Source organism: Cebidichthys violaceus, unplaced genomic scaffold, assembly GCF_023349555.1.
Source record: "Cebidichthys violaceus isolate CVI_PGR_0920_01 unplaced genomic scaffold, fCebVio1.0.p SCAF_16, whole genome shotgun sequence".
NCBI classification, from domain to species: domain Eukaryota; kingdom Metazoa; phylum Chordata; class Actinopteri; order Perciformes; family Stichaeidae; genus Cebidichthys; species Cebidichthys violaceus.
In genome coordinates this window covers 9,260,927-9,275,018 of record NW_027176329.1, presented here as the reverse complement: position 1 = coordinate 9,275,018, position 14,092 = coordinate 9,260,927, and the positions used below count along the sequence as shown (strand labels likewise).

Here is a 14,092-nt window from a genome sequence, read left to right as displayed (position 1 = left end):
GGACTTACAGAAGCCCTAGCTTCGCTCACTCTTCAGCTTGTAATCCTTTCTAAATGGCTGCTGTGTTGCTTCAGTAAAGGGCAAAGACAATTTTCTTATTTCAGGGGAGCTTTAGCCAGGTAAATTAATTTTCTGCCTTTCCTTCTCAAACCAGTCATTTCATGGTTATGCAAAGATGGGGTTAATTTAAGTTGATCATTTAATTACAGCTGTTTGGTATGGTTTGGTTTTACAGCAGGTTTTTTTTCCTTTTGTATTTGATGACACGATTTCCCCATGGCATCATTTTTTTCACACTTCCTCAACTCTTCCTCCTCTTAAACAACTGGTGATGTGTCAGCAGAGTTTCATAGCATGTTACAACATTGTTTGACTTGTTTTCATCCCACCTGCTCTTTCTCTTCCCTAATTCAAGTACGAGTCAGACGAGCTGGAGAAGAGTGTATATCAAGATTACGACAGTGACAGTGATGTCCCCGAGGAGCTCAAGCAGGACTATGTTGACGAGCAGACGGGTGATGTCCCCATCAAGAGGTCAGTTCTAAGTCAAATTGTTTTACGCCACTCCGAAGACACACAGCTCAGGGTATGACGTGGGAAGTTACGGTGGTAAATCCAGGAGTCCATTAGATCTGCTCCTGGCTACTTTAAACTTATGAAAGTCAGTGAATGTACATAAAAAAATGATTAACCAATGTTAATCACAGATGCAAATAAAATGATTTAATGAACTGTTTTAACAAGGTTCCAAAAGGAGGGGAAGTCATGCATTACGCCACTTTTTATGCATTTAGCAATGATAATTTCTGCTCCCCTCTGCCTAACCCTGCTAAGTAGGCAGAAAGCTTGTATAAAGCGTTTTGTCTTCCCATGAAAAATTCTCTTTCTTCCCACCTCCGCCTACGTGATTGGTGACTATTGAAAGATGAATCGCTGTTTAACAAAAGCAGAGGCAATCGTGCTCCTCTGCACCTTTTGTGTAAAAATCATTCAACTCACTTAAATGAGAGTTTTGAATGCAACGTTTTGTATTTGTTTTTTGTTTTATTATCAAGGTGCGTTGATTTCTAAGGGTGATATAATTCATGCAAACAATTACCGTCTTAATATGTTATAGTTGTAATAATGTCGTCTTAGTTTTTGTATTTTATAACCCTCCTTGTGCAGTTTATAATGTTTTTGTCTGCATGTGTATGCGATGGGCTGAAATATTAAGAACCTGTGTGCGTATGTGAGAGTTGACACCCGATTTGCACAGGAAACAAAAAGAATAACTACCATTACTCATTCTGTAGCTCCTCATTACAGAAGCACTGTTACAATAATAGTTTCCTGTCATGTAATTTACAATGACTTATTAATGGTGTCTTAATGTTTGTGCTCAGTTCTCAGTCTCGTTATTTCACAGATCTGACAGGCCTGATATTTCTGCTTAAACTCTCACCATGTTCGATTTCCTGTTCCTTATGTGTATTAACCTGGCGTTAGCTTATAGCCACTAAAATGCTAATTTCCCATTCTTATAAGCAGGAATCACTAATGGTTAATTATTGAATAGGTCGCATGGTCACATCCGGAAATTAGAAGGCCCATGTAATGATTGCTGGCTAATATGGCTCGATGAGCGGTGTCAGGTTGTCCAGAGCTCCAGGATCACCAGTTCAGAAACTTCACCATCGTGGGTCCCTCTGTGTCTCCCGCATTGTGTAATGGGTTCTGATTGATCAATTAGAAGACTCGGACCGGCACTGAGGTTTTTGAACCTGGCCGATCATTTCTGTGGATTAGTGATGTTAACATATATTACTGAGTCTCTCCTCTTCTCATGACTCTGCCCTACTTTCTCTCTCTCTCACCCCCCACATCATCAGTGTGTCTCGAGAGACCATAAGAAGCAAGAAAAAGTCTGACTACAACCTTAATAAGACCAATGCACCGATTCTCACCAATACCACCCTCAACGTCATCCGGCTTGTCGGTGAGTCCTGAGCGCACACACACACACACACACACACACACACACACACACACACACACACATCCAGTACACACTCTACCACTTAGCTCTGCTTGAGAGCAGCACAGACGTAGCCGCAGTGGGCGTCTTCTCTAACCTGCTGAGATATATATTAATTCACCAATAAAGCCAGCAGCTCTTTGCAATCAGTGCACGCTGATGCTATCTGTGTGACTGAGCTGCACTAATAATTATTATCCTTCAACCTGAGCTCTGACCTTTCGTTTCCAATGAGGTACTTATGCGTCTCTGTGACGCGGCTTTGAAGACATCGGAGCCATTCCTTTTGGCAAAGCGTGTTTCTTGGTGGTGTGACCTTCATAATGTGATTTTCCGTGTCTCTAAAGGAATTAGAGGTGGCAAATCTTCTGCCATTTCATTCATTTAATAATTGAGGATGATACAGATTTACTGTTATTCCAACAAAAACCTGGTCCTCTTACCAGTTGTTTTCATTGGAAGTGTCCTCTTTGTTTCCTTCTTTGGTTCATACTTCAGAACGTTCCCGGACACACTGTGCAGTAAGAAATAGAATATGTGTTTTTCTTTTTGGTAATATTGATTTAGAGCTGTGTGGCAAAACTGAGAGAAAAGCCTAAGTTTGATTCCAAGCAATCACTTCTAATTCAGTCTGTGCAGCTCTGTGATGGAGTTAGATTGCTCCCTGAGTTCTTGGTGCAGAATTCAAGAGAAAGTGCATGAAAAATGAAACTGTGAGAGAGAATAGTGCTGCCTCAGTGGCAATACCAGCTAGATTGAGTTTATTTCTTCTTTCTTTCCCCCACCATTCATCAGTTCTGAGTCGATGGTAACCTTGTTACACCCCTGTACCTCTGTACTTATTGCTTTTATTACCTTCCTGCTAAACTGAATCGTTGCCCTTGAGTGTATGCAAATGCAATGCGTTCCTGCTGAAGTTCTTCCCTAAGGGACGTGGCACCACCATGATTAACTTGTAGTTTAAGTCTTTTAATCTCCCTCATGATGTACTTAAAAACAGAAGCATTTAATTTATAATAAACTGATACTGGGTTAAAAACAACTCTTATGCCTTAAATAAAACCCAATGTGTGTGTGTGTCCACCGTGATACACCCTGCTATGCAACCAGGAGCACATAAAGCTTGTCCAACAAACTCCTGCTAACTGTTTATTAACTGTCATCTCCCAACAGGGAAGTACATGCAGATGATGAACATTCTGAAGCCGATCGCCTTCGATGTCATCCACTGCGTGTCACAGCTCTTCGACTACTACCTGTACGCCGTGTACACTTTCTTTGGACGCAATGACATGGTACGGTATTTTTGCATCACTGTGCTACTGCTTGATAACACACTCATGTTGAATTAGTAAATCAACACATAGTATGTTAGAGTAATTCCACACTAGCTCTAGGAAGGATAAAAAGCACATAAAAGCCCCTCATTTCCTGCCATCTTTCTACTTTCATTTGTATTTTTAAATGGAGGCATGAAAAGGTCCACAAAGACAATAGGAACAGGAGTTTTGATGTGCATCAGAGTGTGTGTCATCTCTAACTGAGCTTCAACAAATACAGAGTTTTCGAGTTACCACAAGTATAGGGGACTTTTTTCTTCCATTGCAATGCCTGCAGCTAGAAAATATTACTTGTGCTGCATCGATGGTACGGTGCTTGAAGAAAATTGCCTTCATTTATTTCTAAGGCTAGAATTTTTTTAATTCTTATGTTTATTAGATAATATATGTACATAATCTTTTGCTTTGCTCTCTGTCTCGGTACAAATTTGTTGAATGATAGTTTACAGTCGGCGAGCCCACTTTCCCCTCGCTCCATGGAGAGACTATCATGTCATTTGTAGAGCCTCGCAAAGAAAGAAAACAGCATTTGTGTCAGTATCACCCTCGGGGGAGAAGTGATAATGATAGCAACAAAATGACTTCTGTCCCATCGAGGTGGAAGAGATGAAGAGGATGAGCGCTCCGCGGGGGCCGCTCCACTGCACATTATTGGTGTGTGTGTGTGTGTGTGTGTGTGTGTGTGTGTGTGTGCGCGCGCCATGGGGAGATGAGGGAAGGTGACACACTGGTTGAGAATTGACAACTTGATCTGACCACTAATGTTAATGTACTGCATGTTGAGTGTGTTTCTGTCACATTCTCTCTGTCTCCATGTTTTTATTGACATCACTCTTTCTGCGTATTGCTGTCTACCTTATCTTAAATTCTATTTTCCTTCTTCACACAGACTGTATGCCTTCCTCCCTTATTTTTTACATCACAGTGTCCTTAATCTTACATGCTCTGCTCCTTTCACATGTCATCGTTGGTCTTCTACTTTTTTTCCTCGCACTGTTCCCCTTCCGGTCCTTATCTGTCTCTGTCTGCATCTCTCTGAAATTCTGACTCTTTTTCCCGTGTACCTCTAGTCCTCATTAAATGTGATATCATGAACCGGCACCATTTCAATAATAGTCTTACTCAAAGAGGCACCTACAGTAAAATGCTAATGCCCCCCATGAATCTTTAAAAAGATTATGGAAAATTGCTATGCACATATGCTGGTATTTTGACCCAGGCTTTGCTCTCTTTACACCGTTAGAATCAAGATGGAGCTGCTTGACTCCCCCACTCGAAGAGTAATGGGTGACATTAATATTCAAAAGGGTAAATACCCCATTATCTATGTATATGGACCATGTCAAGTCAAAGCTGCACCATTGACTCCGTCACACATATGCTAAAGATGCATTATGTGTCATGCTCACAGAGTCTCCAATGCCTTTAATAACCAGGATTCTAAGTGCTCGGGCTGAGAGAGGCAGAGTTATAAACTATTTTTGGAAAAGTGATTAATGCTTCAGAATTATGGAAAGTTAGCCCCACTGGATTAACCTGGATATTCTAAAAAGAGACAGAAGAAAGACATTAAGAAAAGGAGAGTAAGAGAGATGTGAGGTGAAGATGGAGGGAAGCTGAAGATAAAGATGATCTGTTTTGCATTATGATGGCAGAAAGAAGGAAGGAGAGAGGCTGGATACCAAAACAATGATGTAGGAACGATGTGTTGAGACAGAGCTGCCGAGAGAGAGAGAGAGAGAGAGAGAGAGAGAGAGAGAGAGAGAGAGAGAGAGAGAGAGAGAGAGAGAGAGAGAGAGAGAGAGAGAGCAGATCAGGAAAGTATCTGATGTTTGAATAGATGGCTTCTTTGAAAAATGAGCAATAATGCAAGAAATTGTCATTTTTCATTCCTCACGGTTCCTCACCATGAATTATATTCATCTTGCATGCATATGTGCAAGTCAAAGTTTTTACACCATCAGAGTCTCCTGTGACGCAGAATAAAATAAAATAGCCCTTTCCATCTTCTTCTGAATTAAGACTAATAACCAAAGATACCAGTTCTTCACTGGTAGCCGGGTTATCTTATAGTTGGAGTTCCAGTTTTATCCTCTAATGCAAGGCTTTTTCACTCCTTTAGGGTGAGGACCAGGTAATTTAAGGGGCGCTCCAGAAATTTAGTGTTGCACTTCCACAAAGTTAGAGGACTTTAAAAAAACAGATATAAAGGAATACGAAAATGTTCCAAAAATGTTTGATCCTACATTTCCCATAATGCAACTCAATAGCGTCTTTGATTTAACTCTCCCTGTGCCCACCACTTTCACACCCCAAAGTTTTTAATATAGGCCTTCTGTTGAAGATGCTGAGATAAACAAAATATCCCTGATTGATCAGGGTTTTTTTTTTTTTTTCAAACCTTGGAGAGCTTCCTGCAGAGACACAGAAGACATTATACAACTGTTGTATCAGTGATGTGTAAAAACATCACCACACGGTAAAGGAGATTATTGAGCTGGAAGTATGTTTCAGTTTTAGTACAAGATTAAAAATGTCATTTCATTTTAATGTGAGGCAACAATCAAGTGTTGTTGTGTACACGAGTAATTTCACCAATTACTTCCATTAATCTAATTCTGTTTCTTTGTATGCCTCTTTGTTTGTTTGTTTGTTGTTTTTTGTTAATGTGAGACTTTGCTTCTCGTTTTTCCTTTCTGCTGCCCATTCGTCATCCATAGCCTGTCCCAAGCCCGTCTCTGCCAACTCACGGTGGCAGAGACGGGGGCCCTGCCAGGGTGGTGGGCCCTGCTTGCTTGGTAAGAGTAGATCTATGAAAGCATTAACGACTAACACACAAGGTTGTCCCCCCCACTGCCTTGCGAGTCCAAAATGCTATAGTCAACACTCGTGGTGTGTGGTTTGATTTGAAGTGACATCAAACACATGTGAAAGTGATTTCAGTAGCATTTAGATGTTGAGTTTGCTGTGCTTTTTCCCTCTCCACACTGAGATTGATTTTGACTTCTGCTCCTCCAGTTTACTCCTCCCTCTTTTGGATTAGACTCGGCTAGAAGCCAAAAGTAAAGATTCTCTTGTCTGCGACTACGTGAGATGAAAGCAGATGTGTGTGTGTGTGTGTGTGTGTGTGTGTGTGTGTGTGTGTGTGTGTGTGTGTGTGTGTGTGTGTGTGTGTGTGTGTGTGTGTGTGTGTGTGTGTGTGTGTGTGTGTGTGTGTGTGTGTGTGCGCTTTCACACTCTGCTAAGGTGTGTGCTGTTCGGGAAGAGGAACGTGTTTGTGCACGGTGCAGAAACTAATTGTGTATGTGTATATGTATATATATATGTAGATAGATGTGTGTATATATATATATATATATATATATATATATATATATATATATATAAAAATATATGTGTGTGTGTGTGTGTGTGTTTTGGAATTGTACAGTATGAGTCATCGGGTCTGGGCCTTATCAGCAGCAGACTGAGAACCACACTGAACCGGATCCAGGAGAGCCTCATCGACATGGTAAGACTGAAACTCTTCCTCTGCTCCTCGTCTCACTTTCTCTTCTGCTCGCTCTCTTTCTTTCTCTTTTTACCGTCGCTTGTTACCTCATCACGCCGGTCTCATTTTCTGACACAAACATGCTCTCTCCACTCCCCTCTCTCCTCTTTCTGCCTAAGCATTATTTTTTTTTTTACCCATCCACTCTATCCACCCTGACCATGTCTGATCTCACGGCTCGTATCGCCCCAAAATGCATTATGGGTCGTCATTAACTGGCCAGCGGTAACACACGCACACACACACACACACACACACACACACACACACACACACACACACACACACACACACACACACCTCTCTGTTAAAGTGGCCGCACCAGGGTGGATGTGTGTGTTACTCCATTAGGGCTCTCAATCACTGCTCCCCTCTGTAAAACTACATAGTGACAATTAGTCTGGTGCAGGCAGAACTTTTTACACTTTTGTCTGATAGCGTATCTTTCTACAGTCTTTCTCCTCCGTTACTTGATGACGCCTGTATCATCTCCCACATCTGCCTTCATTTGTCTCCATATCAGACGGGCTTTTTGGCCTGTGTTTAAAGAAGCCATACTTGGACTTTAGTTTGGCCCTAATCTGCAATAGTATAGCTCCCCTGAAGGCGTAAATAAAATTCCGTTGATGTTTTGGGTTTGTATTTCTTTGTTTTTAATGAGAAAAACAATGAGTTGTGTCGCTTGAGTCTAATTATGGTAGATGTGTGATGGAATGGCTCACTGAACTCATATTGTACTCTTACTGCCTTGCATTAAAATCGATATTCTAAAAAGTCAGCTTTTATTCATTTAAAAAACGTATTCAGTTATATTTACGTGTCTGTAATGTACATTATTATTCAGAAGCTCCAGAAACCAGACAGCTTCAATTCAGCCCGGAGCTGCTGTATCGGAAAATAAAGAGGACGATATTGGTTATGCATAGTTAAATTGGATTTTATCATATGTCACAAATTGTGACTCACAATATATATTCTTTTCCCATGGTGAGGTCCTGTATAATGTTGTTTTATTTTTAATTTTCTGAGAACCTTTGGGGCTTTCTGTGTCTCTTAAATATCCTTTCTAATTTCATCTGTGTGTTCACACAACACCACATACCATGCTGCAGGACAAATTATTAAATGTGCCACTAAGCGCTTTTCTTTTTGGCTGTGAAACAGCTGGCCGCAACTTGATCACTGATTTGGACTGTAATTAGCAGTCAGGTGACTGTCAGTGCCATTAACAATTTTAGAACAAGCTGCCATTAATGTAATCACATCAAAATGTGAAGAAAGGGGAACAGAGTGATTTTTCTTTTTCAATCAGCATCACTTTTCCATGCAGAAATAATCAGCAGTTTTCCACAGTAGGGAGCACACAGCATCCACATCACCTTTTTTTAAAACATATTTGACAGCGTAGAATAATGACATTTTGCTGTGATGTTTCCAGCTTGGCAGTTCAGGGTAGTGCTGACGAGAAGGAGAAAGCTGAAACAAAATAAAGTGGTAAGGTGGAGCTAAGAAAGTGGATAAAAGTCAGAAAAGAATGATGAATTATCAAAACTTTAAATTGCAGTAAGCGATGAGCTGTAGCATCATGTCGTCTTCCCCTCAGGGGGCACTATAGCCACTATTTACACCCCAATTATTTCCTGGCCATTTTCAAATGTTGGCAGAGCTCGGTGCTCAGCTGTGATGTTTATCATCTGAGCGACAAATGGACCGACTGGGTGGAGAAAGAGAACAGGGACGTGTGTTATTTTTTGATTGAGTTCTCGCAAGAGACAAAACGATTTTGAACCTTTAACACGTGCATGCACACACACATTTCAGACGGGAATAATCATATCACTTTGTGTGGCCATCACAGGCTGCATGATATTAGATCTATTCAGATGGAGGACACTGACTCTGGCTTTGTAATTACACCCATCCTCTCTCTAATGTATTGGCAAATGCTTTTAGTCTCTCCTTTCTCGTATAAAAAACTATTTTAGCTCATCTCGATAAATCATTCAGTGTTGGAGAAAATGCCCTATTTTCCAAACTTATAGAGCACTCCCTCACTCACTCTCTCTGCTCTTCTGTGTCATCATGATGTGCTCACATAAATCACACACACACACACACACACACACACACACACACACACACACACACACACACACACACATATTGTAATTTATATCTATTTCTATTGAGTTTCCATATGGATTATAAATCTCTCATTTTTTAATATAGGTGTCTTCACTCCAAAGTGAGAATTTATTCACGCTGAGTACACACTCTCCCTGCATACAAATGCACACTCCAGAGATTGCAGCAGGGTAGACCTCATTTGTAAACAGATTATAAAGTTAATTGCACACTGCATTTCAATTGAGCAGCCGAATCCTTGAGGTTTTGTTTCCCTGATTTGCCGTCGCAACTGTTTGTGAGTCCAAAACCAATGTGCTGGTAATGACTCTGAGTCCCACATGAACGTCGGCGAGATTCCTTCTCATTGTGTCTCAGGTACAGAGGGGCTTCAGCTTAAATTGGGAGCTCCACGGGGGAAAAGTAAAAGATCATCCCCGTGTTTATGTTCTCTGTCTCTGCCTCTGTTATTCTTGATTACCTCTCCGAAACCCCGTTGCTTCTCTGGGTTTTGACAGTTTTAATTTCGAGTTCACTCCCTATTTGACTTTGAATGTTTTATTGAGAGTGTTTGGAAGGTTGTGAGGTTAGGCAGAAACTTCTTAGAGTGGCAGAGACGTCATTTCCTTGTTCACATATTCGTTTACCACAAAACACTCGCGGCATAGTGTTTAATCCCAAGCGCTGACATCGACGCCATTTTCTAGTTCAAATGTGAAATTCGAACTTGTGAAGCTCCGAACTGAATTGTTTTACTTGAGAGGAATCAGCTGTCGCATAAAATAATGATTTACTTACAATCCTTGCTTTGAAAACAAAACAAAAAATTCATATTCTTTGGTGATATTGCTTGGGGCAAGTTAGATGACAGTGCCGGATGAGAGTGGTGCTATGAATTCCATCTGCGGCCATATTGTCGCTGCCAGAATGTTCAGCTGTTGAGAGCCGTTGCTGCAGGCGAGAGCTGACACAGCCGAGCATTTGCGATGAAGTCCACCTCTGGTTCAGCGTCCTTTTCCTTCTCTCAACAGTCAAACCACCAGTATTTAATCTTTCAATCAGTCACTCTATTCTTCTCTCTCTCTCTCTCTCTCTCTCTCTCTCTCTCATATTTCTTCCCTTACGTTTCCTAAGATCGTGTTTTTTTTCCCCTGTTTGGATTGAGTCTTGCAGGTGCTGAAGTAAACCTATAATGTGTCGATTAGATGTGTGTTTGTGTGTGTGCATACGTCCGCGTCTTGGTACTCAGCTTCAGGGTACAATGGGACTTCTTCAGCCTTTTTCATGCCTGGCGCTGAAACAGGAATGAGGAGCCAGGTGATTTCTGTGTTGGCAGCCTGTCCTCTGGCAGCAAGGGTGCCTGCAGAGATGCACACACAAAACACACACACACACACACACACACACACACACACACACACACACACACACACACACACACGAAAACACATGCATATATATATATAAAGAGAATGGGAACTTTAACAGACAAACACACAGACTTGCAGTCCTTCTGTTGGTTTCTACTACATTGAGCACTCCAATACTCTGTCCATGCTCTCTTCCTGCGAGTAGCAGAGCGATAATCCCTAAGCATATGTTGTGGTTCGCTACTCTGTCTTGGTACAACTAACACACACATGGGCAAGCCGCCTCATGAGAGGCACTGGCTAATGTCACAGACACACACACACACACACACACACACACACACACACACACACACACACACACACACACACACACATTCACACCAAACCTATTATTCATTAGTTTAAGGTCTCACCAGACACACCAGTGGGGATTGCTATTTGACAGGGATTATAGATCACATTTAAGCTCCATGGTGTGACTGTTTATACTGTAGTTGTCAGGATATCACAAGTATTGACATTTTGTCGGGGCTTCATTGATGGGCCCAGCTGTAGGTCATGCTCCTCAGCTGTGATGAGCAGACAGTTGATCCCCCTGGATACTGTAACTCAGCTTCCTGTCTCACATCTCCTAGTGTGCTGAGCAGAGTAACGCACTCTAACACAAATCCTTTCATTTGTATTCTCCATACACTTCAGGTTGGTTCAAAGTATTTAACTCAATTATTTCTGGCTTTTAGGTTGTCCGTCTGTCCGTCCCATTCTTGTGAACAGATATCACAAGAACGCTTTGAGGGAAAGACTTCAAATTTGGCACAATCTTCCACCTGCACTCAAGGATGAAGTGTTTTGATTGTGGTGGTCATTGGTCACTGTGACCTGACAAATTTTTTATTTTTTTTTAACTGTAACTCAAGAATTCATCATGTCCATTTTGACAATTCCACACAATTGTTTAATAGGATAAAATGATGAAGTCGTGACATTTTGGACAGACATGGACGTAAACCAAAATTGGCTGTATTTCTAGTTTTCTCCTTGTATCACGGCTTTTGTCATCCCAGCGCAGGCGATCGGACCAGCAGCTACGGGAGAAGAAGTTGCCAGAGGTGGCGGGTGGTGTCTTGTAAAATAAGTGAAGGCCTTAATTCCATTTGACATTCACCTAATGAGAACCACATTTCTAGTATTAGAGTGACAAAGAGGTGCAATTGGATCCACTTGACAGTAATTGCCTGGCAGGCAGTCCACTCGATTTGCCCATAAATCTCTACGGAATGGATTTGAGAGGAGTAAGCAGTCAATCAAGACAGACTGAGACACTTCAATTCAGAGATCACTTTTCAACTCCCCTGCTGGAGGCTCCCTTCATGGCCAGGGCGATTACAGAATTATCAAGCTCTTAGAGTTCACCGAACCTTTCAAATTAAGGATGTTTATTGTTTATTTGCTGGGGAATAACATTTGAAAGTGGCATTACTTTTAAAGTTTTTCCATCCAAATGCTGGTTTTTGAAAAGGCCACAATTCTTAGGTCAGAGTTTCTGTGCTATTATTTGAAAGGTGCAGGAGCCAGTTTTGCTTTGGCTCCAGGATACCACTGTACAACCCCTTACCTTGGTTATTGTTTATTTTCCTTAATTAATTTAGCATTAGGAAGAAATTCAGCAAGCTTTTGAGAAGTCTCAATTGTTACAGAATAATCTTCCGTTAAGTGATTATTCATCTTATTGTTTTAGCTAATTGATGCTTGAATGTGGAGTTAATTGATGGATCCGGCAGACTTGATACTGAGAGGCAGCTCCCATCCCTCCTTGGGTGTCTACTAATGATGACTCATTCCTCCCATTCCCACCTCAAAGCTACCTCAGACTGAGCTGCTCACTACACATCACCTTGTGGACATGCAGGGAAAATCCAATAAGAAAATAGATGCTCCAGCAGAGGTGGGCCTGACTTAGCACTTTAGAAAAAACAGAGAATTTGTCAGAGCCAAAATAAAACCCACGGCCTGCAATGCAGACTGTGGCTAAGTAATGAGGGAGCCAGTTGCTACTTGCAGTAGTGTTGTATGAGAAATACTAGAGCCAAGTTTTTGGGTGGTTTTGTCTTCAACAAAATTGCAAGGAAGTTTGAAAGTCAAGCCGATGCAAAACCTAGAATATGCTTCTGAGGTTTGGTGTGTTTCCCTGTGGATCTGAAATCCTGCACTCTTCACACTGATCGATACAAAGCTTCAGTGCCACTTTCTCCCCAAGGCATTATGCGATTACATGTCCCATGTGAGTACCATAAAGCGCAGCAGAATCTCATTAGTCCTACCACAAACAATTATTGTACATATACCCACACACTGATACATCTGTTTTAATCGTCCATCCTCATTAAGAATCATTTTCAGCTGGCTAAATATCTAAGCCTCTCGTCTTTGATCTGTTGGAGGAAAAACAGCAGGGATTGATAGTCATCAAGCTACTGCTTTATCCCTGTTTTTACGTCTGATATTCAAAGCTTTGCTCTTATCTGTTTTCAAATCCCTCCCTGGATGATAATTTTGTATATGTTTTCTGTTCATTGGCAATTCCAGGGCTTCATTTCTAATCATTACACAAGTGTAGATAAGCTCCCTGGCTTTGATGCTTGATGTCTTCATTCTGAACAATGCTGTTGGTCCACATGGGGAAACTATTTCGGCAGATATACCTCACAGACAAACAAAAGTTGTTTTCCCTTTTGCCCGTCCACACTATACAAAAGTCCTTAAGGACATTGAAGTGGATATTAGCACTCAAAGGCAAGCTGTTCTTTCTCAACTACTGGATGTTAGCAAAGCTGACAGAATCAAGTAAAGAAATTCTTCCGGAAGGCTTTGGGGCGGTGCTGCAGTCCAAAATCCCTGATCAAACTTTGGTTCGGCTTTGAATAAATGCAGTTGCAGTGAAATGTCTCTTGAAGCGCTGATATTCCCATTTCTTTTTTTTGTCTTTTGGCATGAGTGTTTGTTTTCTAAACACCTGTAATATCTTTTTATACAGAAACTCTCTCTGAAAGGTGTTGACTCTGTTTTGTATCATTCACATTAATTATTGATTATCAATGAAGTGTTCTTAGTGCCTGACAGTAAGGACAAAGACACTACCGCGGGAACCTGCAAGAAATGATAAGGGAACAAAGCGTGCAGGATAATAGTTTGACCTTAACCGTGGCTCATGGATGCAGAAAGAAAGGAAGATGTTTTTGGTCAGAAATGGAACAGAGAACACACAGAAGACCAGAAGCATAAATAAACTTCTTTTGTATTGAGACGGGGGCATTTGGTTTTCAATAATGCCCTCTTGCCAGGATTAATAACATTGAAAGCCAATGTTGCGTCAAGTGTATTGAGTGTGTGTGAAGTGAATTATGCTGAAATTATATGGAGCATAGTCCAAAAAAGTGAGGAAGCAAGAACATACTGGATCTGTTGATGTGAATCATGTGTTTTCCATTATTTTCCCATTTTCTTGAAATATATAGTTTCCTTCGGTAAATGGACTGTATAGTTATTTTCTAGTCTTTCCGACCACTCGAAGCGCTTTAACACTACTTGTCATCATTCACCCATGGAAGGGGCTACAATGCCTCCTGCCCCAACTAACATTGAGACACCGTAGGCGAGTAATTTTGGGGTTAAGTGTCTTGCTCAAGGA

General features: G+C 41.2%; 1 protein-coding gene across 1 annotated transcript in view; it reads left to right on the top strand.

The window, feature by feature from the left end:
- Positions 1-14,092, top strand: part of vps50 (VPS50 EARP/GARPII complex subunit) — a 96,898-nt gene that overhangs the window by 61,013 nt on the left and 21,793 nt on the right. The window contains exons 19-22 of the mRNA XM_068711073.1: positions 416-534; positions 1,872-1,978; positions 3,191-3,312; positions 6,788-6,868. Of these exons, the coding sequence (XP_068567174.1) occupies positions 416-534; positions 1,872-1,978; positions 3,191-3,312; positions 6,788-6,868 (429 nt within the window). The remainder of the gene's footprint in view (positions 1-415; positions 535-1,871; positions 1,979-3,190; positions 3,313-6,787; positions 6,869-14,092) is intronic.